Raw genomic sequence first — 26,848 nt, 5'->3', positions numbered from 1 at the left:
ATCCCCCTACCTCTGACCCCAGAGTGCTGAGATTAAAGGTGTGTGTTCCACAATGCTTGGCTATTTGCCCTTATTCTTAAGAACATTATTTTATTTCATTATTTTGTGTATATAGGTGTTTACCTGTGTGTGTCTGTCCACCATGTTTATGCAATGCCCACAGGTGCCAGAAAAGGCTGTCATATCTCCTTGAACTGGAGTTACAGACCACTATGAGCCACCATGTGGATTCTGGGACCTGAAGCCAGATCTGCTCTGGAAGAGCAGCCATTGCAGGCCTCGAACTCAAGATCCTCCTGCCTCCATCTCTTCAACATATCCTACCTTCAGGGACAGCCAGAACCAGCTTTTGCCCCCATAAACACATTTATCTATGAACAACATTGGCTGAACATGTCCAGAACCCAGACAAAAGATTTTCAGACTTCCAGAACACTCTGCATACAGAGGCATTATACTGTAATAGGATCCCAGACCTTAGTAGGCCCTGAGACCTTAGCACAACTGACTCCATAATGGAAGTACTGTTCAGGCTATAAAACCCAGCATGTAGACCGCATCACCTGCAAAAACTAAACCAAAGGCCTAATCCTTCCAAGTCCATGGTCATGGAAAATGCACTGACCTTGCTTTTTGGCTCCTGTAGTCCTAGTTCTGTGTAGCTGTTCCTGTTAACTGAAGTGTGCTAATCCAGAATATGGCTTTTGTGCTTAAAAGCTCACCCTGAGAAGGGCTTAGGACTACACTGGGATCCCGAACGCCCAATGTAGTTGCCATCTGACTAATAAAGACTTTCTATTGGTTTAAACTCATGTCCGAGCAGTCTTCTCTGGTGAATACCCACAACATTTTTGGAGGCCCTGCTGGGATCCCAGAGACCAGACCTCAAGACACTGGGGGTCTCAGAGCCCCTTGGAATGAAAAAGAATATGGTGGTCAGGGGACTCCTAGGAGGTACACCACCTGAGATGCTACAGACTCCCTTTGATCAACTGCTGCCTAATGCTTCAAAGTGGTCTGACGCCTCTACCCCAAAAGGAAACAAATGGGAAAGTCACCTGGCCTGTCACCTATGGAGGTAAGTCTGGTTAAGGCACCGTCTGTTCGGGCCTGTAGGAGAAGTGGCACTCGACTGCTGAACCAGTGTCCGGGGTCCATCTGAGATGTCACTGGACCCCTCTGTCTGTCCAGGTGTATGAGTGTGTGATGACCACCTCTGGTTGTCTTTACCGTGTGTCTGTCTTTCTATGTGTTTCTGTCAGTTTTGTTTCCCTGTCTTGTTGGGGTTTCCATTGCTGTGAAGAGACACCATGACCACAGCAATTGTATAAAAGAAAAACATTTAATTGAGGTGGCGGTTTACAGTTCAGAGATTTAGTCCATTATCGTCATGGCAGGGAGCATGGCGGCATGCAGGTGACATGGTGCTGGCTACATCTTGATCAGAAGGCAACAGGAAGCAGACTGAGGCACTGGGCTGTTGTGGGATATTCCTTACACTATGTGAAGATGTCATTGGGATTGGTCTAATAAAAAGGTAAACAGTCAATAACTAGGCAGGATTTGGGGGGGGGCAGAGAGAATGCTGGGAGAAGAAGGGGTCACCAGCCAGAGAGAGAAGGAGTAAGACATGCAGGAGGATGTCTGGGTTCAATTCCCGGCACCCACATGACAGCTCAAAAACTGTCTGTAACTCTAGTTCCAGGGCTAAAGCCATGAGTCATGTGGCAACACAAGATGAATAGAAATGGGTTAAGTTGTAAGAGCTAGTGGGACAAGCCTAAGCTCTCAGCCGAGCTTTCATAGTTAATAATAAGTCTTTGTGTTGTGATTTGGGAGCTGGCAGGCGGAACAGAGAAAGACTGGCCACACTGGACATGGCTCGGGCATACATGAAACCTCAAAGCCCACCTCACAGTGACATATTTCCTCCGAGGCCACACCTACTCCCCAAAAGCCACACCTCCTAATAGTGCCACTCCCTATGAGTTTATGGGGGCCAATTACATTCAAAATACCACACCCTGTGTTGACTAGTGGCTTTCTGTGATGGGAGACCCTCCCCACACCTGGCTTAGGACTGTTGGAGGCCTGAATCTTTTGGCTCTGCCAGGTCACTCAGAGAAACTCGAAAACCCTCCACCTGTCGCCTGTCGCCCTCCAGGAGCAGCTGCTTGTTTTGTTGCCTGACTCCTGCTCACAGTCAGGGTTGGTCCCTGTGGGGAGGGGCCAGGCCTCTCATCCAGGGCCCCTGCCATCTAAACAGAATGCGGACCAGGACAGGTGAGCGTCCGCTCTGTTCCACTCCATGCCTGCTTTAAGCAGCCCCAGGGAAGGGGGAAAGTTCCCTGGGCTGAGCCCGAAGGGAAAGAGAAAGTTCTTTCTCTTTCATGATTGATCTATGTAATTAAAAACTCAAAATGCATCATTCTCTGAAAAAAGTAGAAACAACAACAACAAAAACCCGCCCTTAGACAGGGAAGGGAAACCACTGCCAGAGAGTGCAGCCTGGACGGAACAGAGTCTCTATTCCGTCCAAGATTGACCAGGGGGACTTTAAACAGTTTTTGCTCGATTTCCTTTGTCACCCAGTCAGCCCAGATATTAGAAAAAAGTTAGAAAAGTTAGAAAATTTTGAAGGTATAATAGGTCCCAGTTGCTGGAAGTAGATCAGCAGGTGTTTAACCACAGAGAACTGACTGGGACAAGACTCTTTCATAAACTGAAAGCTGCCATCACCTTCTCTGATGGTGAGATGCAATTGGACTTACAAATACCCAGCACAATTTTGGTGTGTTACCCTTTGTCAGAAGAAACCCTCTGCTCCCCAGGACTGAACCAGCACCGAGTTCCTATAATTGTTTAACTAGCCAGTTCAGCTACCTCCATCCAGATTAAACAATGCCCAATGACCTTGGAAACAAAAAGGGAAATTGCAGCCCATATTGCCTGGCTTAGAGAGACATGCCAATCACCCTGGAATACGTCTCTCCTGCCTGTGAAGAAACGTGGGACCTGATTATCATGAGTCTGATTCTTCCAGAAAAATGGATATGCACCTCCTTGGACCTGAAAGATGCATTTTTCAGCCTCTCATTGGCAGAGGTGAGTCAACCCATCTTTGCTTTTAAATGGGCAGACCCAGTGAGGGTACAGGGCAACATACCTGGACCAGATTGCCCTATGATTTAAAGATAATGTCTTTAAACCTAGTAATGCAATGCAGATTTCCTGTCCTTCCATCAGAGGTTTATTGGGAAAAATAGATCATAAAAGGGCCACTGAGGGATTGCTGCAGGAGTCCGGACCCTGGGCTACAGAATGTCGGCTAAGAAAGCCCAACTTTGTAGAAAGCCACCTATCTTGGCTACCACCCGAGGGGAGGCAGAAGGAGCCTGTCTCAGACAGGACTGCTGCCATCCTTCAGATCCCAACTCCAAAGACTGAGAGACAGGTTCAAGAGTTCCCAGGTGCAGCTGAGTATTGCTGCCTCCGGATTCCAGAATTTGTAGAAATAACAAGGACTCTATACACCAGCACAGAGAGGGGAGGGGCCCCTAATTAGGAGACCCTAATCTGGACTGAGACTAAACTAAAGGCATTTGAGGCTTTAAAAACACCTCTGACTTTGGGATCAGCCCTAAAACTTCCAGATGTCTCAAATTTGTTTCATCTGTTTGTCCATGAAACATAAAACAAAAGGGGTCATATAAATGCCCCCATAGAGACATTACTTGTCCAAACAACTGGACCCTGTGGCTACAGGATGACACATTTTTCTAAGAGCTATGGTGGCTTCTGCTAATTTAATAGGAAAAAAAGCAAACGTGTTAACTCTGGGTCAAGATCTTACATTCACAGCACCCCACGATGTGGTTGAGGCCCCCCTTCGAGGAACACTGGCTGTCTAATGTGTGTGCGACCCAGTTCCAGGCCCTGTTCTTGGAGTGCCCTCAAGTCCAGTTTGAGAAACTCATTGTCATCAATTCTGCTACCCTCTTGCCTGGTGACAACCCCAAGATGCTCACCTATGCCTGTCATGAGATGAAAGATGAAACCATGTCCAGGTATGAGGGAGCTGCAGCAGTTACTTTATCAAAAATGATTTGGGTCCAAGCCAGGTACCTCAGCCCAGGGAGCAGAACTGACTGATCCAACCCAGGCTCTCAGATGGAGAAAAAAATGCCAACAACATATATACAGGCAGTTGCTATGCTTTTACTACTGGGCATGATCACAGTATGATCTATACATAAAGAGGGCTTCTCACTGCTGGGAAAAGGGACATTAAAAAATCTTGGCCCTCATCCAAGCTATTTGGCTTCTACAAATACTCTACAAATAGAGTAGTGGAACTGTCCTCCACTGTCAGGTTGATGACCTGACTGCCTAACAAATGGCCCTAAGACCCGTGGGGCCTATTGATGTTCTGATGACATACCATGACCCAGTGCAGCCTGAGACTCCATGGTAAAGAAGAAATGGACAGCTCAACCCCACAGGAGGACACCAGAGGGAAAGATCACCGTCCCAGAAACAACTGGTAAGACTCTGGTAACTGACCTTCACCAGCCCACTCATCTGGGGTCCACAAAACTTTCTGAATTGCTCAGACCAAGATATGTTGTACCTAGATTGGACAGCCTAATGCAAGTTTCTCAGCCAGATGCCATGTTTGTGCTCAAGTAAATTTGAAACAGAGTCCTTACCCTGGAACGGGTCCAAATGAGAGACCAAGACCCTGGCAAACTCTAGGAAAACTGACTTCACCAAGATGCAACCTGCTGAGAGAGGACAAAGGTGTTTGTTGGTTTTTATAGATAGTTTTTATGGATGGGTAGAAGCATACCCCACCCAGACTGAACTGCTCAAATAGTAGCTAAAAAGCTCCTTCAGGAACTGGTTCCCTGATTTGGTTTCCTCTTTGCAATAGGGTACAACAATGGCCTGGCTTTCACAACCAAAACCTCTCCGTTAATAACTAAAGCTTTAGACATAGATTGAAAACTTTATTGTGCATATAGTCCTCGCAATTCTAGCCGGGTAAAAAGTATAAACAGAACATTAAAAGAAACTCTAATAAAACTCTCATTAGAGTCCAGCAAAGGATGGCTAGACTACCTTCTTTTGCTTTGCTTTGGGCCTGCTGCATCCCATATAGGGAGGGATTTACCCCACTGTGAGATTATGTCATGCTTCCCAGGCTCAGAGACCAACAGTGGGCAGAACTCTCTAAGCATTCCTTTCTTGAGTCATCATAGGCCCTGCAGTTCTCCATACAGACTGTTCATTGGACTGTCCAAGCAACCCACTGCCCTCTGAGTCCACCACCAGTTTCCCCTTGTTTGAGTTCAGTGATTTGTCTGGGTCAAGCAAGTAGCCAAAGGGGCACTGGAACTAATCTGCAAAGGACTCTACAAGGTGACTCTCTCCATCCTATGGCTGTGAAGGTAGCTGGCATTGCGCTATGGATCCACCACACCTAGGTCAAGAAAATGGAAGCCACAGATGCTGCTACCAAATGGATTATCTCTGAACTGTGGACCCAGTGAAATTAAGGTTTCATTGGGCCATGGGCACTTCTACTCCCTGCCCCTCTGCCTCCCCTGAGTTTTGTGTTTTGCACTATGGGTATGAATACAGGGTCATGATCCAACCCCCAGCATCCTCAGGCCTAGACTGGAAGTGGAGGAAGACAGATACAGAGAAGGTATGTGCTCAGTTCTAAATGGAATGTCTATATCACCCCTTCAAGGCTCAGGAAACATTGCAAAAGAGGAGACAAAAAAAAGTGTAAGAGCCAGCCCAGTGGGGGTGGCACATGTTTTTAATCCCAGCACTTGGAAGGCAGAGGCAGGCAGCCTCAAGGCCAGCCTGGTTCCAGAGCTAGCTCCAGGACAGCTAGGGCTGTTACACAGAGAAACCGGTCTCGGCAAACAAAAACAAACAAACAAACAAACAGTGTAAGAGCCAGAGAGAAGCTAGGGAGACTACTGCTGAACAGTGTCTTCTGGACATGACAAGGCCATTGTACCCATGACCCCCCTGCTTTGAACTGCCACTGTGGTTACCTGCACAAGGCCAGCCAGAGCTGATTGAGATTAGGCCTGCCAGTAGATATCACAGATGGGGACAGACTTGCCCCCAGCCCTCGTGGGAACTGTGGGCAGTTAATGGTTACTGGGGAGGGGGAACCACTGGTAAGTGCTCCAGTAAATCACCCCCACCCATGCTTAAAGATCCCCAAATGAGAGGGGTGGGCTGTTTTAGTAGGAGTGGGCAATACAAGAGAGGTGTGTGTCAAATGAAATTGTCAAAGAAATGAAGTCAATTAGAAAAATAAAGAGTATTGGGAAGACAGAAATAAAGTTCATTGTGTAGATTTGTGTAGATACTCCTTCTCCATCCATCTATGGATGGACACCCGGGCTAATTCAATGACATGGTTCTGAAACAAATGGGAATTCATAGACTGAAAAACAACAAGCCAGACAGAGACAGAGGAAGACACCTGATACTGCCGGACCTCTGGCCTCTGCCTCTGCCAAGGTACACACCCAAATGAATTTAATTAGGAGGTAGGTGTGATGGCCCATGTGTGCGACCCCAGCACTCAGGAGGCTGGGGCAGAAGGGTTGCCTGAATTGGAGGCCAGTCTGTACTACACAGCAACTACCAGAGGTAGCTAGGGCAAGCAAGGCCCTGTCTCAAAACCAAAACAAATACAGCAAACAACAATCAAAAAGAAATTCAGGGGCCTGGAGAGATGACTCAGAAGTTAAGAGCCCTGGCTGTTATCAGAGGACCCACGTTCAATTTCCAGCCTGCATATGGCACCTCACGGTCATTTCCGGGAGATTCAACATCCTCTTCTGGCCTCCACTGGCACCAGGCACACAGGAGGCACACAGATACATGTGCAGGCAAAATACCCATACACATAAAATAATTTAAAGAAGAAGAAAAACAGCAACTTTAAAGGGGAATTCAGTTAGAATTTAATTCATGAAAAGCCCAGGTGTGGAGCCCACATTATATGTCCCTGACCACCAGGCTGGCCAGTCTCTCCTGGCCTCTGCTCTTTCACCCCGGGTCCTCTGCTCTCAGTACCACCCCCCTGCCAGCCGCGCCCCCCCCCTTGAGCCCTCCGGCCACTCCCCTGTGCCCAGCCTCTTTCTTCTGCCCTTCCCTGCTCCAGGTGTTCAAGGGCCCCGCCCCCTGGCTCACCCCTCCCTGGAGTAGGGATTAGAATCCAGCTCCACAGATACCTTGAGTCACTGTCCCCTGGGCCCATCCCCTGGGCCGGTTGAAGTGGGGGGAAGTGGGGCTGGGTCTTCAGAGAGCTGGGAAGCTCAATTAAGTGTCATTAGCTGAAGAGTTTCTGCGGGATTAGAACCATGCCCCGCCCTGGCTTCCTCGTCCTCTTCCACCCCCCACCCCACCACACGGAAATCGGATGAGCCGAGACAGAGATCAGGTGGAGCATCATGTGTGACATGTGGACAGTAGGAGAGTGGCCAGCAGATGAAAGGGCAGGCGGGCAGGTGGACAGGGAGACAACAGAGAGACAGACAGACAGGCAACCAGGTGAGAAGGGGTCAGATGGAGGCTGTGAGGGAGTGGCCTGGGGGGAGGGGGCAGAGAGGAGAGGGCAGAGGTGGGGGCACGCAGAAGGGTGAGCTCAAACCCCCCACCTTCCCTGGCAGACCCTGGAGGCAGCCTACCATGAGGCCCAGCATCCTCTTGCTCCTGTGTGTTGTGGGTGAGTTTTCTGAGCCAGGGCGGGGTGGGGAGGGTGGGGGAGGGGTGGTGGCAGCCCTAACTGTGTCCTTCCCTTCCCCCATGTTAAGGGCCTATGCACCCCCCACCCCAAACCTAGTGCTGAGGATGAAGCAAGAGGTCAACCCTGCTTAGCTGTCTCCCTGCATGGTGGGTCTCTGGCACCATCCAGCTCTCTCTTCTTCTTCTCCATCTTCTTGTTTGCTTTGTTTTGTTTTTCTGCAACTTGTGACAGACCCCTGCCTCAGCCTCCAGAGTGCTGGTACGACAAGCAGGCACCATCACACACACACATTCCAGCACCTCACCTCCTCCCACCCACAATCTTCATGTCTAACCCCATTTCTCTGTCCTGCACCCGACCTCAGGTCTCAGTCAGGCCGACAAGGAGAAGATCTTTAATGGCGCTGAGTGTGTGAAGAACTCACAGCCTTGGCAGGTGGGGCTGTTCCGTGGCAAATACCTGCGCTGTGGCGGTGTCCTCGTGGACCGCAAGTGGGTCCTCACAGCTGCTCACTGCGGTGGCAGGTAAGCCCGTGGGTGGGCCCTCCTGGGGCGAGCAAAGGGGGTGCCGGGGGAGGGGGAGGTCTCCCCCGATGATGTCTGGTGTCAAGGGGTAGGAGTCAGCCAACTCCAGGTTAGAGGTGCAGAAGAACTTCCTGAGGTGGGGCTGGGTGCTGCCCGGTGGGATGAGGTGTGCAGTGGGTGAGGCCCTGGGATGGCGCCTCTGTTCCTCTCCCATTTCCTCCTGTGCCATTGCCTTTCCTGTAGAGCATTTATCACCAGCCCCAGGCATTCCCTGACCCCAGCTAGACTCAGGGTGTCACTGAACTTGAGTCACAACCTGTACCCCAAGAAGTCAAGTTCCTTGAGAAGCCAATTAAAACAGACAAATTGATAATAGGAAGGAGATTTATTCACTGTGGCCCCTTTGGGAACTGGACAAATAGATGCAGTGACTCCTCTAATCCATCTTCGGGATCCTGAAGTGAGACTGCAGTGTAAACAGAGGGCTAACAATACGCATTTCTGAGCAGTCCAAGACGTGGTGCAGCCCACCACTGACCCATCACGGTCTGGGCTCCAGTCTCCACTGTAAGGTGGTCTGACCAGCTCTTAGAATTGTCGGAAATCTCTTTCCGGAGACAGGTTACCCCTCTGGTCGGCACCTTTTCCTTCCCTCGGCACGAGGTTCCTGGGGTGTGAGGGGGTGGGGGTTCCCATTTCCTTGGGGTCTATTGTTCCAATAATCTGACAGACATTAGTGTCTCTTTAGCACAGCTTCCTTTTGCCTGTTGGTGGTGCATACCTTAAGCAGACAAAAACACTAACCAGGGACACCCACTGAACCATCTCCCCAGACCCTAGCTGGTCCACTTTCTAGGTCTGGACTAGCTGTAAAAGGGGAGCCAGGTGTCAAGGGACCAAGAAGCTCCATGTAGGACAGAGGTGTCTTCCTTATCCGTTGCCCAGTCACAGCCCTGGTAACATTGCCGGTGCTGGCTGTGGGGATAATTACGGCAGCTGGTGTAGCAGAAGACAACCCTGCCCCATGACGTCTGCCGTCAAAGAGGCCATGGGAGTAGAAGACTAGCCCAACATGCGTAGTTGCTGGGGAGCAGAGACCCAGAGGCTGAGAGAGAGGAACAGAGAGAGGTAAACGGCCCATCTGCCACGCACTGACCAGCTGCACCCTCAGGTACGTGGTGCGCCTTGGAGAGCACAGCCTCAGCAAGCTGGACTGGACGGAGCAACTGAGGCTCACCACCTTCTCCATGACACACCCCAGCTACCAGGGTGCCCATCGGAACCATGAGCATGATCTTCGACTCCTGCGGCTGGGCAGACCGGTCCGCCTGACCCATGCGGTCCGGCCCCTGGCCCTGCCCACTTCCTGTGCACCTATGGGGACCAGATGTCATATTTCAGGATGGGGTACCACAAACAAGCCATGGGGTAAGAGGGTCCTGAGGTTGGGGGTGAGGGATGTAGGGTAAGAGATCAAGTTGTTCACTTTAAGAAAGCAGGGTCAAGGGTCATGGTAAGGTGGGTCTTTAGAGTCACAGAGGTTAAGGGATTGAGTATGGAGTCAGAAGCCAGGGGTCAGAGCTGTGATCAGAGGTCAGAGTAATGCCAGGGGTCATCAGGGCATCTGATTCATGGGCTCAGGTGTTAGAGGTCATTACAGAGTTGGTATTGCTGGGCCTCCAATCCTAGGTACCTTAGGCTGAGGTAAGAGGGCAGAAAGTTCAAGGTCAGCCTATGTTATAGAATAAGAGCCTGTCTCAAAATAAAAAGTAAAAATGTCTGTAGATGTGGCTCAGTGGTAGAGTCCTTAGGTCCTAAATTCCATCCCTACCAGGGGTGGGAAGCTGAGGTCACTGGATCACAATCTAGTCAGAATCTTCCTCATGTCATATTTGGAAGTCATGGGGTTTGGGCCAGGGTTTCTGTGGCATGGAATTTGGGGTCAAATGACCTGAAATCGGAAGACTTTTTTTTTTTGAGTTAAGATGAAGTAAGTGAACATTTGCACGATGTGGAACTGAGATCTGAGGTTAAAGTGAAACTAAGGACATGGCTTCAGGAGATGGAAGACATGAAGTGAGGCTGGGATCAAGAGCTAATGACGTCAAAGGTCAAAGGACCAGGCCTGCGGCCTGGGGACAAGGGTGACCATGGGACTGAGTCACGAAACTGAGAATATTTAGGATTGCAGTGAAGTTGAGTGGAGGGTATAAATTTGGATCAAATGTCCTTGGGACGAATGTAGCCCCATAGTAGGGATCTCAGAGGGTCTCCATCACCGATATCACCCATCTTCCACGCCCAGAACCATTCCCGGACCGGCTCCAATGCCTCAACCTCTCCATCGTCTCCAATGGCACGTGCCAAGCCGTGTTCCCTGGAAGAGTGACGGAGAATATGGTGTGTGCAGGTGGTGAAGCCGGGAAGGATGCCTGCCAGGTGAATCAACTCGGGGTGGTGAGGACCCCAGGGGACAGAAAGCAGGCGCTGGAGAAAAGAAAGGAAGAAAGCTTTCAGAGGGGGAGGGCTCGGCAGGGACGCTGAGGTAGACCAGGGGTGGAGTAAGGAGGTTAGTAGAGTTCCTAACGCTGTGAACGGACAGACAGAGGCAACAACATGGCGTGAGGAGTGTTCAGGCCAGAGACGGAGAGCATGATGGGACCTGAAGAGGAATCAGAATCCACATGGAAAGAAGAGGGTGTTCCTTTGTATGCTTTTCTGAGAGTGGGGAAGGTTTCACAGCAAGCCCCTGCAGGCAGGCTCTCTGGTTCCCAGGCAGGAGGCCGGGGAGGGGTGGGGAAGACAGCAGCAGGTATGGCTACCAATACTCACTTGACATAAACTCACTTCCCAGGTGAGAGCTCCTGGTACCTGGAACTCTGCTAGCTAGGGACTGGAAGGCAGGATCTTTGTAGAGTGCCTGTCGGTGTCTGTGACGGGGGCAAGAGGAGGCCTGCTGCCTCGGGCTGCGGCTAGATTCCGACCTCACACTCTCCAGAAGTGAGGAAAAGCCCCAGACCTGGGAGGTGCGAAGTGAAGGAATTAGGTGGAGAGATGTGACTAGAAAGGAGGGGAGATTCGGCCAAGGGGGGAAGAGACAGGGGGTAGGGGGAGGAGCCCAGCATGGAGGAGCAGGAGGGGGAGGAAAGGAGGAAGGAACAGGAGGCTGAAAAGAGGGAGGGGAAAATAGGCAAGCAGTGGAGGGCAGAGAACTAGCCAGGATGACATATTCCAGGACGCCCTTCCTGGTACTCCAGGGCTTCCTCATATCATCAGTGAGCTGGGGCTACGCCATGTTAAGAGAAAGAGGGATTGGGTAAAGAAGGTCACAAAACCAGCTGTGCCAACGTGTGGTATGATGCTCTTGGGCACCTTAGAGGAGGTATCATAGCGCCCAGAGACCAACAAACCCCCTCAGAGTACTCTCTACTCTCATAGCCCAGCCCTCCTCTCCTGGGGTTAGGCGTAGAAGATAGCATTCTCTTCACTCATTGGCCAAAACCAGTCAGGGTGGCATCTTCTTTGCTATTGGCTAGCTGTTACAATGTTCTTCCTGTGAGTTGGCTGTGCTCCGTCTCCCAGGACCTGGCTTGGAGCCACTCTCTTTAAGAACTGTCTCTCTGTCTTCTAGGGTGACTCAGGAGGCCCCCTGGTGTGTGGAGGAGTTCTTCAAGGTCTAGTTTCCTGGGGATCTGTTGGGCCTTGCGGACAAAAGGGCATTCCAGGGGTCTATACCAGGATCTGCAAATATGTGGGCTGGATCAGAACAGTCATCAGGAACAACTAATGGGCTTCCCCGTCTCCATGTGGTTCTGCGCGTAGGGCCTCTCGGACCCTCGAAGCACCAATGTCTCCTCCCTCACCACTCCAAGCTCCACCCTTGCTGGTGCAGGGAACCTCTTGAAACCTCAGGGGTGTAGAGGGGACTGTGAAACTCTGGAATAAATGTTATACAACCAAGGGCTGCACCTGTCTGTTTAACATGCAGTTTAAGCCTGGAGGGAACCGGAAAGGGTGGGCATTTTTGCTGGACTTGGTTGCATAGGTCTGTGATCTTGGTACTCAGGAGAAAGAGGTAAAGAGGATCAGGAGCTCAAGATCATCCTGGAATACACAGTGAGTTTGAGGCAATTCTGGGCTTCATGAGACCCCGCCTCAAAAACAAACAGGCCAGGCATGGTGGAGGTCTTTAGCCTTCACACTTGGCAGGCTGATCTCTGCGTTTGAGGCCAGACTGGTCTACAGAGTGAGGTCTAGGCCAGCCAGAGCTACACAGTGAGAATCTGTTTCAAAATCAAAGCTTTTGGTCTTAATTTTTTAATTGTTATTATCTTTATCTTCTGGTTATGGGTGTTTTCCTGTATGCATGTCTATGCACCACACACATGTATACCTGGAGCCCACTGAAGCCAGAAGAGGACGTTGGATCCCCTGGGACTGAAGTTACACACGATTGTGAGCCACTGTGTGAGTGCTGGGAATTGAACCAAGATCCTCTAGGAAAAGCAGCCAGTACTCTTACCCGCTCAATCATTTCTCCATTTCTGGCTTTCTAATGAACTGGATAGAAATGGCCGGAATGGGGGTGGTGTGACACCTGACCGCACCACGGCTTTCATATGCTCTGTTTGAGATGGGATGCCAGTCTGTTTTCTTATGTCAGAGATAGCCCAGGGTGAGTCTGGGGACAAGACAACCCAGCTGGAGTATCACAAGGCTATGCCTACCCATAGGTCCTGTCTCCACATTCTCTTCAGAAGACAAAAAAGAAGGCCTTACTCAAAAATGCCTAAGAGGGGACCTGGTGTGCTGACCCAGAAGCACAGGGATGACCTTTCCCAGCATCCTCTTGGTATTTCATCCCCCACTCCACCCCAAGGCAGGGCCGGCACCCCCATGTCACAGATTAGGGAACTGAACTTCCCTGGGGTGGAGCCGCCCGTCCCACGTCACCTGGATAGGAAGAGGCAGAGCCCGTAGGGTTTGAGGCCACGGTTGGCTGCCGGCAGAGCCTGGGCCTACTCCGCCTTGTCCCACATCTGGTTAGGGGAGAGAGGAGAGGAAGGCCCAGGGAAGAAAGATCTGAATGAAAACATAAGCTGGGAGAAGAGAGGCTTCGAACCTGGGGCTACCCGATGAGGAGGCCCAGGAGGCTGAAGAGTGACTGGAAATTATCTACAGTACCCAGTAAGTGCTGGAGGCCTGGGCAGTGGAGGCTTGGGGCAGGAGGGAAGGGTCAGCAGAGAATGGAGGCCCACACGGGAGCCCTGGGGCCCCTGGCACACCTGCTGAGGTTTCTTTCTCCTTTCTTGAGCCATGGCTCTCACAGGCCCTGACCTGCCTCCCCCACCATCCTGCCCTGCCCCTTCAGCTAGCAAGCTGCCCCACCTCTGCGACGCCCCAGATTCCCCCCTTCTCTCTTTGGAAAGGAGAAGAGAGGGTCCAGAGGAGGACAAGAGCCCACTGGGCCCAGGCTCTGAGGAGGGAGAGGCAGAGATGGAGGCCTGAAAGAGGAGACAGAGACAGGCAGAGGGAGGCCTGGAAGGGATGGTACAGGACAAAGAGCCGAGACAAGAGGAGACAAGGATCCAAAGACATGCAGGGGCAGAAGCCTAGTGGCAGGGAGACCAAAATCACACACACAGTTCTACAGGATGGGAGAGCCCGGGTGCGGAGGCCGAGACTCCGAAACCTGCTGGAAAGGAAGGAGAAGTGGCCACAGGGGAGAGGGGGCTTGGAGAGGTGACAGCCTGTCTCCCAGACCCCAAGGCTGCCTTGGGAGGGCGCCCTCACACCCCTCCCCCAGGGTGATAGAGCAGGGCTAGAAGCCCAGTCATTCCAGGCCCGCCTGGGGCCAACCCCTTGCCTGCCTGCCTGGTGCTCAGACCCAGCCTGCTGCAGCTGCCACCCTGGGCTCGAAAGAGCCCCATCCCCAGGGGCCAGGAGTGAGTCCAGGAGGGAAGGGGGGTCTCCTCCACCCCCACCCATTCCAGGAGACTGCCGTCCTAGGAGCTAGGCTTTTTCCGTCCCAGAATGCATTCCCCCCTCGGATCTGTCCTTGGAGGATAGGAAGGTACTTGAGACCACGCTCTGCGTCTGTCTCTTTGTATCTCTCACTTTCAAACTGCTGCCCCCAAACCCAATAACCTCTGTCCCTAGTTTAGGTGGCTAAGTCCTGTCCTTCTCTCCCACCCCCGCCCGCCAGGGCAGCTGTAGGCACTGGCTGTCCCTTGGCCAACTCCACCCAGCCCTGTCCATCACAGGGGTTCAGCAAGGTGGAGGGAGGGACTTCACCGGTTGCTGAAAGACCCCACAGGCCCCTATCATTGCTGTTGGAACAACAAAAATGAGGCCCTTACCCAGTAGGTAACCCCTTCTCTTTGTCCCCCCATCACTTGGAGTTGTGGAGCAGGCCAGGTTCTCAGGGGAGTGAGAAGAGAAATATTCTCTAAGGTTTCCCCAGGGGGCCTTTCTCCTCCACTGGCAGCTTAAAACCGAGTGGGCGCAAGAGCCTTGTCCAACAGCGCCCCTCCCGCAGCTTTGGTGTGCCCCTCAACACCCAGGAAGCTGCCAGCCAGGACTCAAGCCTCTGTCCGAGGTCACTCCAGAAGCATAAGATTCTTCTTACAGGCTTGCGGGGTGTGTGAGAATCAGGAGGTTCCCTTGGGAGAAGGAGGCAGGTGGTCAGGGAGGCAGCGAGCCACCGCAGGTGAGGGCAGAGGAAACCACAAGCCGTCCAATCTCCTCTTAGAGTGATTAGGCCTTCCTCCTTGTCCCAGGGGAACCTGGAGCCTGCCCTGCTCTCCTCCAGGCCATGATGATCCTCCGACTCATCGCACTTGCTCTGGTGACAGGTACAGTGGGGCTCGAGGAAGGTGTGGGGCCTCCCTCTCCTGCTTCTAAGTCCCCTCCCCTACAGCCCAGGCGGTACCTGCTTGGAGATCACTGTGAGCTGGTCTTAGCTACACCAGGCATGGTCAAGTGGGTCTCAGAGGAGGAAGAGGGGAGCTGGGTCACTTGCAAAGCCAGTGCATGCCAGCTGAGAATGAGAACAATTTGCTCCTCCCCACCTCATTTCTGGGGGTCCCTCTACCAGCCCACCTCCTCTTATGCTTACACCTCATCTTCTACCCCATCCAGGGCACGTAGGGGGAGAGACAAGGATCATCAAGGGTTACGAGTGCGCCCCTCATTCCCAGCCGTGGCAGGTGGCCCTCTTTCAGAAGACTCGACTTCTCTGTGGGGCAACCCTCATCGCCCCCAAATGGCTCCTGACTGCAGCCCACTGCCGCAAGCCGTGGGTGCGGGGGCTGGGGCGGGGCTGGGAGGGGGTTGGAGATGGAGAGATGGATGGAGAGAAGGGCTGGGGCTAGAGAGAACATTGGGGGGTAGCAGAAGTGGGTGGAGAGATTGGGGATGGTGTGGCATCAGCATGGATGATGAGAGTGTGGAGAAGACTGGAGAGGGAAAGGTAGCGGTAGTGTGTGTGATGGGATTTAGTTGGGAATGAAGATGGGGACGGGGATGGAGTGGTGTTCGTTTGTGCAATGAAGATGTAGTTGGGTTGATGACAGAGGGATGAAGTGGCCTTAATGCGGGTGATGGTAGTCTAGTCAGGACGAGGATGGAGGGGTGAGTGATGCTGGAAGTGGGGTGGGGCTGGGTGTTCACAAGGTACCATTCATCATCTCTCCCTCCCGACCCCTGCCCTGTCCCCCTACCTTTCCACCTCTGACCACACCTCTCCCACCTCAGCCGTTACGTGATCCTCCTTGGGGAGCACAATCTGGAGAAGACAGACGGCTATGAGCAGAAGCGGATGGCCACTGAGTCCTTCCCCCACCCTGGCTTCAACAATAGCCTCCCCAACAAGGACCACCGGAATGACATCATGCTGGTGAAGATGTCCTCTCCCGCCATCATCACGCGAGCTGTGCAGCCACTCACCCTGTCCTCACACTGCGTCACCGCGGGCACCAGCTGCCTCATTTCCGGATGGGGCACTACGTCCAGCCCCCAGTGTAGGGGCTCCCAAGGGAAATGTGATCAGGGTGGAATGTGGGATTTGGGGAATGGAGACCAGATGAATCTTCAGAGATAAAGATCAGAGTCACTCAAGAGGCATGGTTACCTTAGGCTGTCAAGAGAGGGATGAGCTGAAAGGGAGATGGAAAATTCTGGGAGACTCACTTTGGGGCCTCAAAAGTGAGACAGATGTGATTCCCAAATCTGTAGCTTTCTAGTTGTGGGATCTAAGGCAGATGGCTTTACCTCTCTGAACTTTGGTTTTCTCTGTAAAAAGAGTAATCACACCCACCTGTCACAGTGGGGTCGGAGACAACGCACAGGGAGCAAGCAGAATGGGGAACTTACTCACAGCATTGCTGTTGCTATAGTTACAGGCAGAGGGATGGGTGGGGGCAAGGACTGTCCCAGGGGCTGGCCACTGTGGTGAGGTTGGAGACTCAGGTGCTCAGGCTCACACCCTCCACTGCTGTCCCCACAGTGCGCCTGCCTCATTCCTTGCGATGTGCCAACGTCTCCATCATCGAACACAAGGAGTGTGAGAGCGCCTACCCGGGCAACATCACAGAAACCATGCTGTGCGCCAGCGTTCGGAAAGAGGGCAAGGATTCCTGCCAGGTCAGCAGGCTGCTTCTCCAGCCACGTACTCATTCCCAACCTCAATCACATCTTTACTGACATCCCCAGCCCTGACCCCAACCATCTCCAACCCCAGCTGCCATTTCCGACGTCAACACAATCCATCTTCCCATGCTAATCCTCGTCTCTAACTCCAGCCACCCACGACGTTCCTCTGGACTCTAGCCCTATGTGTATTCTCACCAGAATTCCAACTTCATCTCCCAACCTCTCACTAGTTCCACTGCCGAATTCTTCCTTGGCCTGCCTCCCACCTCCACCACTGTCCTCACTCCCATCACAAGCCCCCCCACTTGACTCTAACTGATTGTGTCTCCTCTCATGCCAGGGTGACTCTGGAGGCCCTCTGGTCTGTAACAGATCTCTACAAGGCATCATCTCCTGGGGTCAGGACCCATGTGCAGTCACCAGGAAGCCTGGTGTCTATACAAAAGTCTGCAAATATATTGACTGGATCTACGAGACTATGAGAAACAACTAGAGGGGACCCAACCCCTCCAACCTCTTCTTAATGCTTTGACTTCTGTTCATTCTCCCCTAAGAACCCCTCAGCTGGGACCCTTGCATGCACTCTCTCCGACCCACCATGGATATAGTATAGGGGATGCTCTGACCTGATGATCAACTTGGGGCTTGGAACAAATCCTGGCTTGACCTGAGTTGTGACTCTGGACATGATCATCACTGGCTTTGTTTGTTTGTTTTTTGTTGTTTTGTCCCTGGCCCTGAAGGAAGTCCGTGGCATATTCCAGGGTTCCAATAAATATTTGTTAAATGATAAAATGGTTCTAATTCAGTATCAACTGCATTCAAATCCTGATCCAGAGGGTTTTTAAATGATGTGTGTGTATTGAGTCTTTGCCTGCATGTATGTATGCGCACCACATGCCTGCTTAGTGCCTGAGGAGTCCAGAAGAGGGCGTCAGGTGTCCTGGCAACTGTATGGGTGCTGGGAACCAAAGCCAGGTCCTCGGCAAGAGCAGCAAGTCCTCTGAACTTCGGAGTCTCCTCAGCTCCCCAGAGCATTTAAATGTTACTAACCAACTAAATGTTCACAACCCCCAGGGAGACTGGTCCTCTTTTCCTATCCACTTTCCAGACAGGAAAGTGGGCACAGACAGATGACCGCATTTGCTCACAGCCATACATCGGAGAAGTGAAAGATTGGAGGATTTAAAAGCGCAGCAACAGTCTTAGCTATCAAAGCAATGTCACATTACAGCTCAGTTCATTTCCTTTTTATATTACTTACTTTTTTTTTTACATTTACTCATTCATTTATCAGAGGGTGCTCATGCCATGGCACACATGTGCAAGTGTGCAGACTGCAGGAGCCAGTCCTCTCCTTCCACTATGAGGGTCCCAGGATCAAACACAGGCTGTCAGGCTGGGCAGCAAGCACCTTTGCCCACCAGGCCACCTTACAGGCTGGGCGGAAAGAACTCAGTTCAGCTCCTTCCCGGCACTCAGTTCATCTAGCTGCAGGAAAAACTGCACATGCGAAAGTGTAATAAGAGTGAGTGCGTCTGAATCAGGGAGTGAGAGGCAGTAAAGAAGGCGACCATCATTTTCAAACTGCCCGGATTCAGTTCACGGAGGTCAGTACTGAGTGGCATCATACCTGCTAGTCAAAATCAAGTCAGAGGACAAGGAAGCATGCCTCAAATGGCATGTTTCGAACGCTCTGCAGCTGCACGTGCCTGGTGGCTGCTAGAACACAGCTGCTGTAGCAAAAACTCTGGACAAGGCTAAGTGGGGCAAAAGACGCCCAGATAACACGGACGTTCTACTCAGCTCTTGGAGAGAGATCGCCGGCACAAGGAAGAACTCAGAGCTGGAACTATATAGAACCTTCTGGTTGTTAGGCGGACTTGCTTGCTGTGTGACCTCTTATGAGTCACAACCCTCTCTGAGCCTCCCATTCCTCACCCAAAATGAGGGTGTTAGCCGAGGTGATGTGGCCTGTCCCTTGCAGCCTGGGCCTCCTATGATTCACCAGCTTGTGTGTCACCTGGAGCCATGTAAGGAGGGTGCAAGATGCTCACACACAGGTTTAGTGCAAAGCTACAGACTCCCACCCCCACCCCACCCCCAAGCACACCCTGAGGCACAAGGAGCCTACTGTTTCTTGGTTTAGACCTCTGGGAGTTTGTCTTTGTCCTTCCCACTCTTCCCTTCCACCACCTGAACTCTGCCCACCCCCTTCCCTTCCGCATTCCGACACCTGTCAGCACCTACTCTCTCCCTTTTCATCTCCCCATCCCATCACCCCAGGCTCTCCGAAGACTGGACGCCCCCCCCCTCCCCACACACACACACCTGGGAACGCTTCTCAGAACCGGGCATGGGGGGAACCCCCAAGGAAGCCGGCTCCAAAAGGTGTTCCTGTCACCGGCAGAAGCCTGTATTCCAGGGCCCCTCCCGGAGCAGGAATCTGGGGCCCTGGTTGAGTGCCAGCCCCACCCACGTTATAATTAGGGAGAGGGAAAGAGAGGGAGTGAATCCCTGAGGGGAGGGTGGGGGAAGCTTCCGGGATCTTGGGGGTTAAAAGGGAAGGTCTGGCCAGGGGTCCCTGGTCAGAGGACTGTTTGCAGCCCACACTGCAGGGCAAGAGACACTTCTGACTTTCCTCCCCTCTTCCCACTGGCGACTCCCAGGTGAAGTGGGATGCACCCCACCCTGGTTGGGGTGGATGGCGAGAGGATGGGTGGGGACCCTCGGGCAACGGGGCAGCAACCTTTCTGTAGCCCTGATTTCCCTGTAACATGGGGAAGTCCCTCAGCTCTGAGGTTAGGAAGAGGCTCCCACGGGCTCTAAGCGGGACCCCCACCCACCCACGAAGGAGCGTGGACCTGGAGCTCAGCCTGGCTGGTGGCCAAGAAAGGCTGGGGCACAAATCGCTCCCTTCTGGAGAAGCGAGGACTGAAGTCCCGAGCGCCCCTGGAGAGGGTCCCGCTGAGGTGGCCCAGGCACTCCGAGGCAGGGGTCTTGACTGAACATCTGTTTTAGCCCTCCACTCCGGCCTCTGCAAGCCAGTGTCAGCCATGAGGGCCCCGCTCCTCTACTTCTCCACTGCCTCTAGCACCTTGGCCCTAGTGAAGCTGTTGCTGCCGCTACTGATGACGCAACTCTGGGGTGAGCCTGGGGCCGGGGGCAACGGGAGGGAAGGACCAGGACCGGAGGGGCAGGGGTATGGTCGCTGCAACCATACTCAGCTCGCCCTCCTGGGGGCCGGGCACCCACAGAGCCATTCCAAGAAAGATCCATCCTCCAGTGGGCTCTTGGCCCCAGGTGCCGCGCCCCACCGGAACAGAACCCAGCCCCTTCGCTCCATCAGCTTCTCTGCCTCTCCTGCTTTGCATGCTTTCTCCTCACCCCTTGCAGACCCATTGCATCCCTGCCTATTCCTAAACGAGGTCCTCTAGTCTGCTGTGCCTCTTCCCATCCTTGGACTAGACCTACCCTTCCCTCCTTCAGATCCCTTTCCACCTGCTTAGTGCTTCACAGCGTTCTGTCCCACTGTCCCACTGAGTCCCTGTCTCCTGTTACTCACTGCCCCCTCCGAACGTGTCCTGTCTCCTGCTCCTCACTGCCCGCACTGTGTTCCTGTCTCCAGCTCCTCACTGTAACACTGTCGCCGCCCCTCACTGCTCCGCTGTGCTGTCTTCCTTTTACCGCCCCACTGTATTCTGTCCTTACAACCCAACTGATTTCCGTCTCTGCTCCTCTCTGCACCCCGCCCCTTTCCAACCACAGTCCTGGGCTTGCATCTGGTCTCTGCCCCGCAGGGTAAAGCCCTGCCTTTCCTACACACGGTCTCCCCCAGGCCCTCCTCCATCCTCAGTCCTGGGGTGTCTTCGTCCCATTCCGTTCTAACCCCTCTTGCCCTTTCACGCCTCTCTGCAGCCAGTTCATAGGGTTCCCTAATTATCCCACGGTTCACGATCCAGCTGCGCCCCCTACAGGCCAATCCTGTGAAGCTCGCCACTGACCCGGTACCCAGCCCCGGCCAGGCGAGCCCTGATCCCCGGCCCCCTGCTTCTCTACCCAGCCGCGCAGGCGCTGTTGCTCCCGGGAAACACCACGCGCGGGGACCTTGAGGCGTCTAGCGTCCGCTGCACGCGTGACTCGCAGCCCTGGCAGGTCTCCCTCTTCCATAACCTCCAGTTCCAATGCGCGGGTGTCCTCGTGGACCGGAGCTGGGTGCTCACGGCCGCACACTGCTGGAGAAAGAAGTAAGGGATGCCCCAGAGGCAGCCACGGAAGGGCGGGGAGGATGGGGCTCCGGCACTCGCCCAGCTCCGGTCGGGTTAGGGGCAGCTGCCATTCTACAAAAAGAGGCAGGATTCGAGCCGCACCGCCAGAGGATTCCGTGGGCCCATCGCACCTGTCAGCAGAAATCAGGGCCTGTCACAGTCAGTATTTAAGACAAACAAAACCAAAAAAACCTGTAGTTCCCTCATACGCCTGTCACGCAGGGAGAAAGGACCAGGTGACTAGGAGAAAGGAGAGGTGGGCATACTCAGAGAGTTGAGATGTCAGCCATTAACCCTCAAATTTCTACTCTCTTCCCTCAGACCAAGGGGTTCAAGTCCCCAACCCTCCTCCCTCAGACCCAGACTCAGGATTCCAGGCTCCAGCCTCTTTCATCAGAGGCAGGGGTTCAGACCCTAGCCTTCTGCCTCAGTCCCAAGGGACCAGCCATAGCTTCTCTCCCAGATTTCTCTCATCTCAGGAGCCCCACTTCACTTCCAGACCCTCTGACCCGAGGACTGAGAGCAGGCTCTGTCTTCATGAAGTCTTTTTCTCTATCTGACTCTTCCTCCCTCTCCCCCAGGCCACTGAGGGCTCGAATTGGGGATGACCACCTGCTGCTTTTCCAAAAGGAGCAGCTTCGGTCCACGAAATCCCCCGTTTTCCACCCCAAGTACCAGCCTTGCTCAGGCCCCATCCTGCCACACCGCTCAGATGAACACGACCTCATGATGCTGAAGCTGAGCAGTCCTGTCGTGCTAACACCCAGCGTGCATCCTGTGCAACTGCCCTTCCGATGCGCCCAGCCAGGGCAGGAGTGCCAGGTCGCAGGCTGGGGGACCACAGCCGCCCGCAGAGGCAAGAACTGGACTGAAGGAGTGTACTTTAAGGGAGGAGGGCTGGACTCCTGGGTTTGAGGGAGGAGGCTGGGGCTGGGACCCTGATTCTGAGGGAGGAGGCTTAGGGAGGACCCTAAGGGTCTGAACAGCTGTGTCTAGGGTGGATGAGTGGGGTTAGGTCCCCTGGGGTGTGCAGGAGGAAGGCTTGGGGCTGGACGCCCGGGTCTGGAGGAGAGGGCTGACTGGTCCCTGTGTGACTGGCCTGTTCTTCTCAGTCAAGTACAACAGGAGCCTGAGCTGCTCCAGGGTAACTCTCCTTAGCCAGAAGCAGTGTGAGGTCTTCTACCCGGGCGTGATCACCAACAACATGATTTGTGCTGGGCTGGACAGAAACCAGGACTCTTGCCAGGTAAGGACGGGCCAAGAAGCATGTCTGTCTCCTGCATAGCAGGGCAGAACAGTGAAGAGCTGGCTCTGCTGGCTCTGTCTTCCCTCACTTCCCTCCAGAGTCACTCCTAACCCTTTCCCAACCTACTTCCTCCCTCAATCCATTTCTCACCCTACCAACCTCTATCCTTGATCCTTCTCGGTCCCTCCCCCTGATGAGCCACAGTTCCAAATGCAAACCCGTCACATCTCTGCTCTCTCTTCCCAACTCTGCATCGCCTTACCACCCCAACTTGTAACACGACTCCTGCAAACCCGTCACATCTCTGCTCTCTCTTCCCAACTCTGCATCGCCTCACCACCCCAACTTGTAACACCACTCCAGCCCCAGGCCGGCATCCTCTGTGTCCCAGCCCAACAACAGCCCTCCAGACAGTGGCAGCTCTCACTTCATGGTGTCTCCTTCCTCTTACCCTCAGAGTGATTCTGGCGGGCCGCTGGTGTGTGACAACACTCTGCATGGCATCCTCTCCTGGGGCATTTACCCCTGTGGTGCTACCTTGCATCCAGCTGTCTACACTGAGGTCTGCAAATACATTCCCTGGATCCAGAGAGTCATTCGTTCCCCATGACCAGCCTCTCACACCTTCTTCCCCAACCCCTTCCATCCTGTCATGCCCGCTCACACCTCTGAGCATGCATCCTCTCCCCTCACCCCCTGCCCACGCCTGTCCTCTGCTTACAAGTGCAGGAAGTGGTGGCCGAGAAACCTCCAGTACCTCAAGGAAGCTGGCAATCCCCCAGTCTCTGAGTGTCATCAGAGTCATTCAACCTGGCTTCCTCTACCTCCCTCTTCCGTGTGGCTGAGGCAAGCCTGGGACTCTCTCTGTGCCTTGGTTTCCTGTCTGAAAAATGGGGACAATGAATTGTCTACCTCTTACATATGTTGTATAGAGATCATGATGGAATGTGCATGTGTGGATTTTATGGTAATTGTCTCGGAGACGTGGACACAGTCTGGTGAGCTCTGATTAAACACTACCTGATCTGACCTCCAGAGTGTGTGCTTCTGTCTGGGATCAGGGCCAGGGAGTACACAAGAGTGTCATAAGTGTCAGGAACAAGGAAGAGGCTCCACACTGCCACCCACAGCATCTTCAGAGTCCCTTCATCTCTTAGGGACCTCAGTTCAGGTAAAACTGGATTTCATGACAAGCCAGTGTGCAGTAGAGCTGGAGGTTTGTTTTGTTCCTTAAAATTACATGTATGTCGTGTGTGTGCACGTATGCATGCACACAGCATAGTACTCGAATGGAGGTCAGAGGTATTTGGCTCTCTCCTTCTACCGTGTGGGTCCCAGAGTTTGAACCCAGTCATCTGGCTCAGCCACTGAGCTGTCTCCACGGATCTTGTTCATTTAAAAAATTATTTATGTGCATGTGTGCAGGCACATGCATAGACATGAGGATACTCCAGGAGCCAGTTCTTCCCTCCCGTGTGTGGATTCTGTCAGGCTTGGTGGTGTCTTTATCTGCTGAGCCAGCTTACTGGCCCAAGTTGGAGTTTATTGCAAGAGATTTTTTATCATAGATTTTAAGCACAAGGGTTAAAAGAAAGAGAGGCACTTGGGAAGAAAGCAGTATACACCGAAGACCATAAGCATGGCCTTCTTTTTATCACTATATTCATATATATATTTGTGTGAATGCATGCAGAGGTGCAAGTGTGTATGCGCACATGCGTGTGTGCGTGCGTGCGTGCGTGCATAGGTCAAAGGACAATTTGTGAGAGTCTGTTCTCTCCTTCCCCTGTGTGGATTCCAGGGATCGAACTCAGGTCCTTAGGCTTGCCAGCATGTGATTTTACCCACTGGATTATCTCACCTGCCCCAGGGGTAGGGCTTCTCGAAGAAGAATCCGGCTCATTGGTTTTAACAATAACCAAAGTGGGATTTTCAATGGGGTTTGGAGTTACCATTATATGATATCTCATTATATCCATATAATTGTGCCATCACATCTAAATGAGATCACAGAATGGCTTCTGGGTGCACCTGGTGGGATTACAGAAGAGAACGTGGAACTCCAGATCAGGGGGCTCATCTGTGGAAGAAAGTCCTCAGGCAAGGAGAGAGGCCCCAGGTCAGACACACTTGGTTCTTTGGCCCAGATTACTGTGAGTTTAGAATTCTTATGTGAAAATATTTCTATATAAAAGAAATGTTGGACCAGCCAGTTAGCTCCTTGACTCACACAGGTGGAAGGACCATCCCATGCACACCATGACACACACATGCAGGAATACACCCAAAATAAATAAATGTGAAAAAATATTAAGAAAGAAAGAAAGAAAGAAAGAAAGAAAGAAAGAAAGAAAGAAAGAAAGAAAGAAAAGAAAAGAAAAGAAAAGAAAAGAAAAGAAAAGAAAAGAAAAGAAAAGAAAAGAAAAGAAAAGAAAAGAAAAGAAGGGTCTGGAGAGAGGGCTTAGCAGTTAAGAGTGTGGCCTGCTCTCCAGGGGACGTGGATTCAACTCCTGGCATCCACCTGGCAGCTCAGGACCAGCTGTAATTCCAGGTGCAGGGGCTCTGTTGCTCTCTTCCGGTCTCCAGGCATGCTCGTGGTGCACAAGCATACAGGTGGACAACACCAATACACATAAACTCAGAGATTTGCAATATGGGCTGGGGAGATGGCTCAGTGGTTAGGAGTGTGTACTGCTCTTGCAAAGGACCTTGAGTTTAGGTCCCAGCACACAAGGAGTCAGATGTTTCTGGCCTCCCCAGGCACCTACACACATATCCATGTACCTATCTACAGACACACACAAATATACATGATTTTAAAATAATAAATAAACATAACTCTTACCAACAAAAACTAAAACAAACAACATGGTTAATTGTGCTGGAAGCCCTGGCTCTTAGCTAGTGAGAAACTTCGGCTAGACTCTGGAGTAAGGGACCTTCTCCATCATTTTCCCTTTCTGTCCTGCCTCTCCTACCCGTCCACAGGTCTGATGGGAAAATCAGATTCTCCATTCCCCCAAGCTTTTGGAAGCGTCGTTTAACCACTTCCTCTTCCCTTCCCACTAGGTCTCATTTTTGGGTCCACCCAACACCAGTTCTTCCTGTCCTGGCAGGAACTAGCCTGGTTTGGGGTCACCTGACACACTCTCTACCTTCCTAGGGGCCCCATGCAGCATCCATGCCCACTCCCAGGTGCAGCAGGGAGCCTCCCTGTAGGAGTCAGGAAAAACTGTGCCCTTTGTTAAGGGGCTCTGAAGGTTTTGTCAAAGAGATTATTTTCCTCATCCTGCTATGGTCTGTGGGTAAATGTTTAGAGGCCAGATGAAACAGAAATGTGTTTGAGCAGCCTGATTTAGCCTAGACCTAAATAAAGGGAACACAGAAATCTTGGCAGAGGGAAATTTAGTTTGGGTCTTGAAGGATGAGTAAGAGTTCATCAGAAAAAGGATATAGAGACAGGTGTTCACTTACTCAAACAGCACATTTCCCCTTCCAAACACCAATTAATTGAGACTGTTGTCTGCCAGGCCCAGTGTGGGAAGGGCAGAAAATAATGAACATGGAAAGGTCCCTGTTCCCAGCAAAGCCCACAATGTTGATATCCAAGGTCAGAACATGGAGTCTGACCCACAGCCTCCTTCTGGTGGCTCTTCCCCCATGCCACACCATTAACACACTCAGGAAATGTCAATCCTGTGTGTCATCTGAGGATCTGAAGCAGAGTAAGGAGGGTCTTGCAGACCAGCCTCATGTTTGGAGATAATTCACCCATGTCCTCTGACAGGCCCCAGAGATGACTCCAACCAAGCCCTACCCCCAGGAAGCTGCTCATTAGGTCGAGAAGACAGGCAAGTCTCACATTCCTGTCATTCAGGTCACTTCCTCCAGGAGGCCTTCCTGGGTTGCCATAGACCAAGTGTCCCATGTTGGTTTCTGATCTCAGTGGCTCAACCCGTGTGGCGCCTGTGACAGCTCCTGTTGTCCTGTTTGTGTCTTTATTTGATACCGTCCTCCGCATCACACACTACTACAACCTACTACCCTGAAACAGAGCTATCGGCTGTGATAGACTTCTGCATTTTAAATAAGATAATAGAAACAAACTTCTTATTCAGGCTCGGGCTGTTGAGGGGCTGGAGATGGCTCAGTGGGTTAGAGCACTGGCTGCTCTTCCAGAGGACTCAGACTCAATTCCCAGCACCCACATGGTGGCTCACAACCATCCATAACTCCAGTTCCGGGGGCCCAATGCCTTCCTCTGACCTCTGCAGATACCACGTATGCACATTATACACATACATACATCCAGAAAAAAAAATTCATGCCATAAAATAAAATTCTAAAAGTCTAATTTTTTAAAATAAAATCTCAC

The 26,848-nt window shown here is 52.3% G+C and overlaps 3 protein-coding genes across 4 annotated transcripts; all 3 read left to right on the top strand.

Moving 5' to 3' along the window:
• Positions 1-7,510: 7,510 nt before the first annotated feature.
• Positions 7,511-12,267, top strand: Klk12 (kallikrein related peptidase 12). 2 transcript variants are annotated; one of them, XM_076576596.1, is made up of 6 exons: positions 7,511-7,587; positions 7,707-7,762; positions 8,148-8,307; positions 9,479-9,735; positions 10,613-10,746; positions 11,939-12,267. In XM_076576596.1, the coding sequence occupies exons 2-6, from the start codon at positions 7,726-7,728 to the stop codon at positions 12,092-12,094; spliced, it is 744 nt and encodes a 247-aa protein (XP_076432711.1). In that variant the 5' UTR covers positions 7,511-7,587; positions 7,707-7,725; the 3' UTR covers positions 12,095-12,267. The 2 variants fall into 2 exon arrangements, with proteins under 2 accessions (XP_076432711.1, XP_006986229.1); XM_006986167.2 differs by lacking the exon at positions 7,511-7,587 and having other exon boundaries at positions 7,629-7,762.
• Positions 12,268-13,258: 991 nt separating this feature from the next.
• Positions 13,259-17,742, top strand: Klk11 (kallikrein related peptidase 11). Its single transcript, XM_006986165.3, has 6 exons — positions 13,259-13,494; positions 15,087-15,161; positions 15,448-15,604; positions 16,063-16,328; positions 16,814-16,950; positions 17,300-17,742. Exons 1-6 carry the CDS (start codon positions 13,443-13,445, stop codon positions 17,450-17,452), a joined length of 840 nt encoding a protein of 279 aa, XP_006986227.1. The 5' UTR covers positions 13,259-13,442; the 3' UTR covers positions 17,453-17,742.
• Positions 17,743-19,543: 1,801 nt separating this feature from the next.
• Positions 19,544-23,502, top strand: Klk10 (kallikrein related peptidase 10). Its single transcript, XM_006986170.4, has 6 exons — positions 19,544-19,628; positions 19,981-20,106; positions 21,023-21,206; positions 21,809-22,083; positions 22,340-22,473; positions 22,931-23,502. Exons 2-6 carry the CDS (start codon positions 20,016-20,018, stop codon positions 23,081-23,083), a joined length of 837 nt encoding a protein of 278 aa, XP_006986232.1. The 5' UTR covers positions 19,544-19,628; positions 19,981-20,015; the 3' UTR covers positions 23,084-23,502.
• The last annotated feature ends 3,346 nt before the right edge of the window (positions 23,503-26,848 follow it).

Source organism: Peromyscus maniculatus, chromosome 1 (genome assembly GCF_049852395.1).
Source record: "Peromyscus maniculatus bairdii isolate BWxNUB_F1_BW_parent chromosome 1, HU_Pman_BW_mat_3.1, whole genome shotgun sequence".
NCBI lineage: Eukaryota > Metazoa > Chordata > Mammalia > Rodentia > Cricetidae > Peromyscus > Peromyscus maniculatus.
This window is presented reverse-complemented; position numbering and strand designations above follow the sequence as displayed.

Coding starts and splice junctions, on each gene's coding strand:
- Klk12 (XM_076576596.1), top strand. CDS start 7,726: ATGAGGCCCAGCATCCTCTTGCTCCTGTGTGTTGTGG. Junction 7,763..8,147: donor CTTGCTCCTGTGTGTTGTGG/GTGAGTTTTCTG, acceptor ACCCGACCTCAG/GTCTCAGTCAGGCCGACAAG. Junction 10,747..11,938: donor CCGGGAAGGATGCCTGCCAG/GTGAATCAACTC, acceptor TCTGTCTTCTAG/GGTGACTCAGGAGGCCCCCT.
- Klk11 (XM_006986165.3), top strand. CDS start 13,443: ATGAGGAGGCCCAGGAGGCTGAAGAGTGACTGGAAATTATCTACAGTA. Junction 13,495..15,086: donor GAAATTATCTACAGTACCCA/GTAAGTGCTGGA, acceptor TCCTTGTCCCAG/GGGAACCTGGAGCCTGCCCT. Junction 15,162..15,447: donor CGCACTTGCTCTGGTGACAG/GTACAGTGGGGC, acceptor TACCCCATCCAG/GGCACGTAGGGGGAGAGACA.
- Klk10 (XM_006986170.4), top strand. CDS start 20,016: ATGAGGGCCCCGCTCCTCTACTTCTCCACTGCCTCTAGCACCTTGGCC. Junction 20,107..21,022: donor ACTGATGACGCAACTCTGGG/GTGAGCCTGGGG, acceptor TTCTCTACCCAG/CCGCGCAGGCGCTGTTGCTC. Junction 21,207..21,808: donor GCACACTGCTGGAGAAAGAA/GTAAGGGATGCC, acceptor CCTCTCCCCCAG/GCCACTGAGGGCTCGAATTG.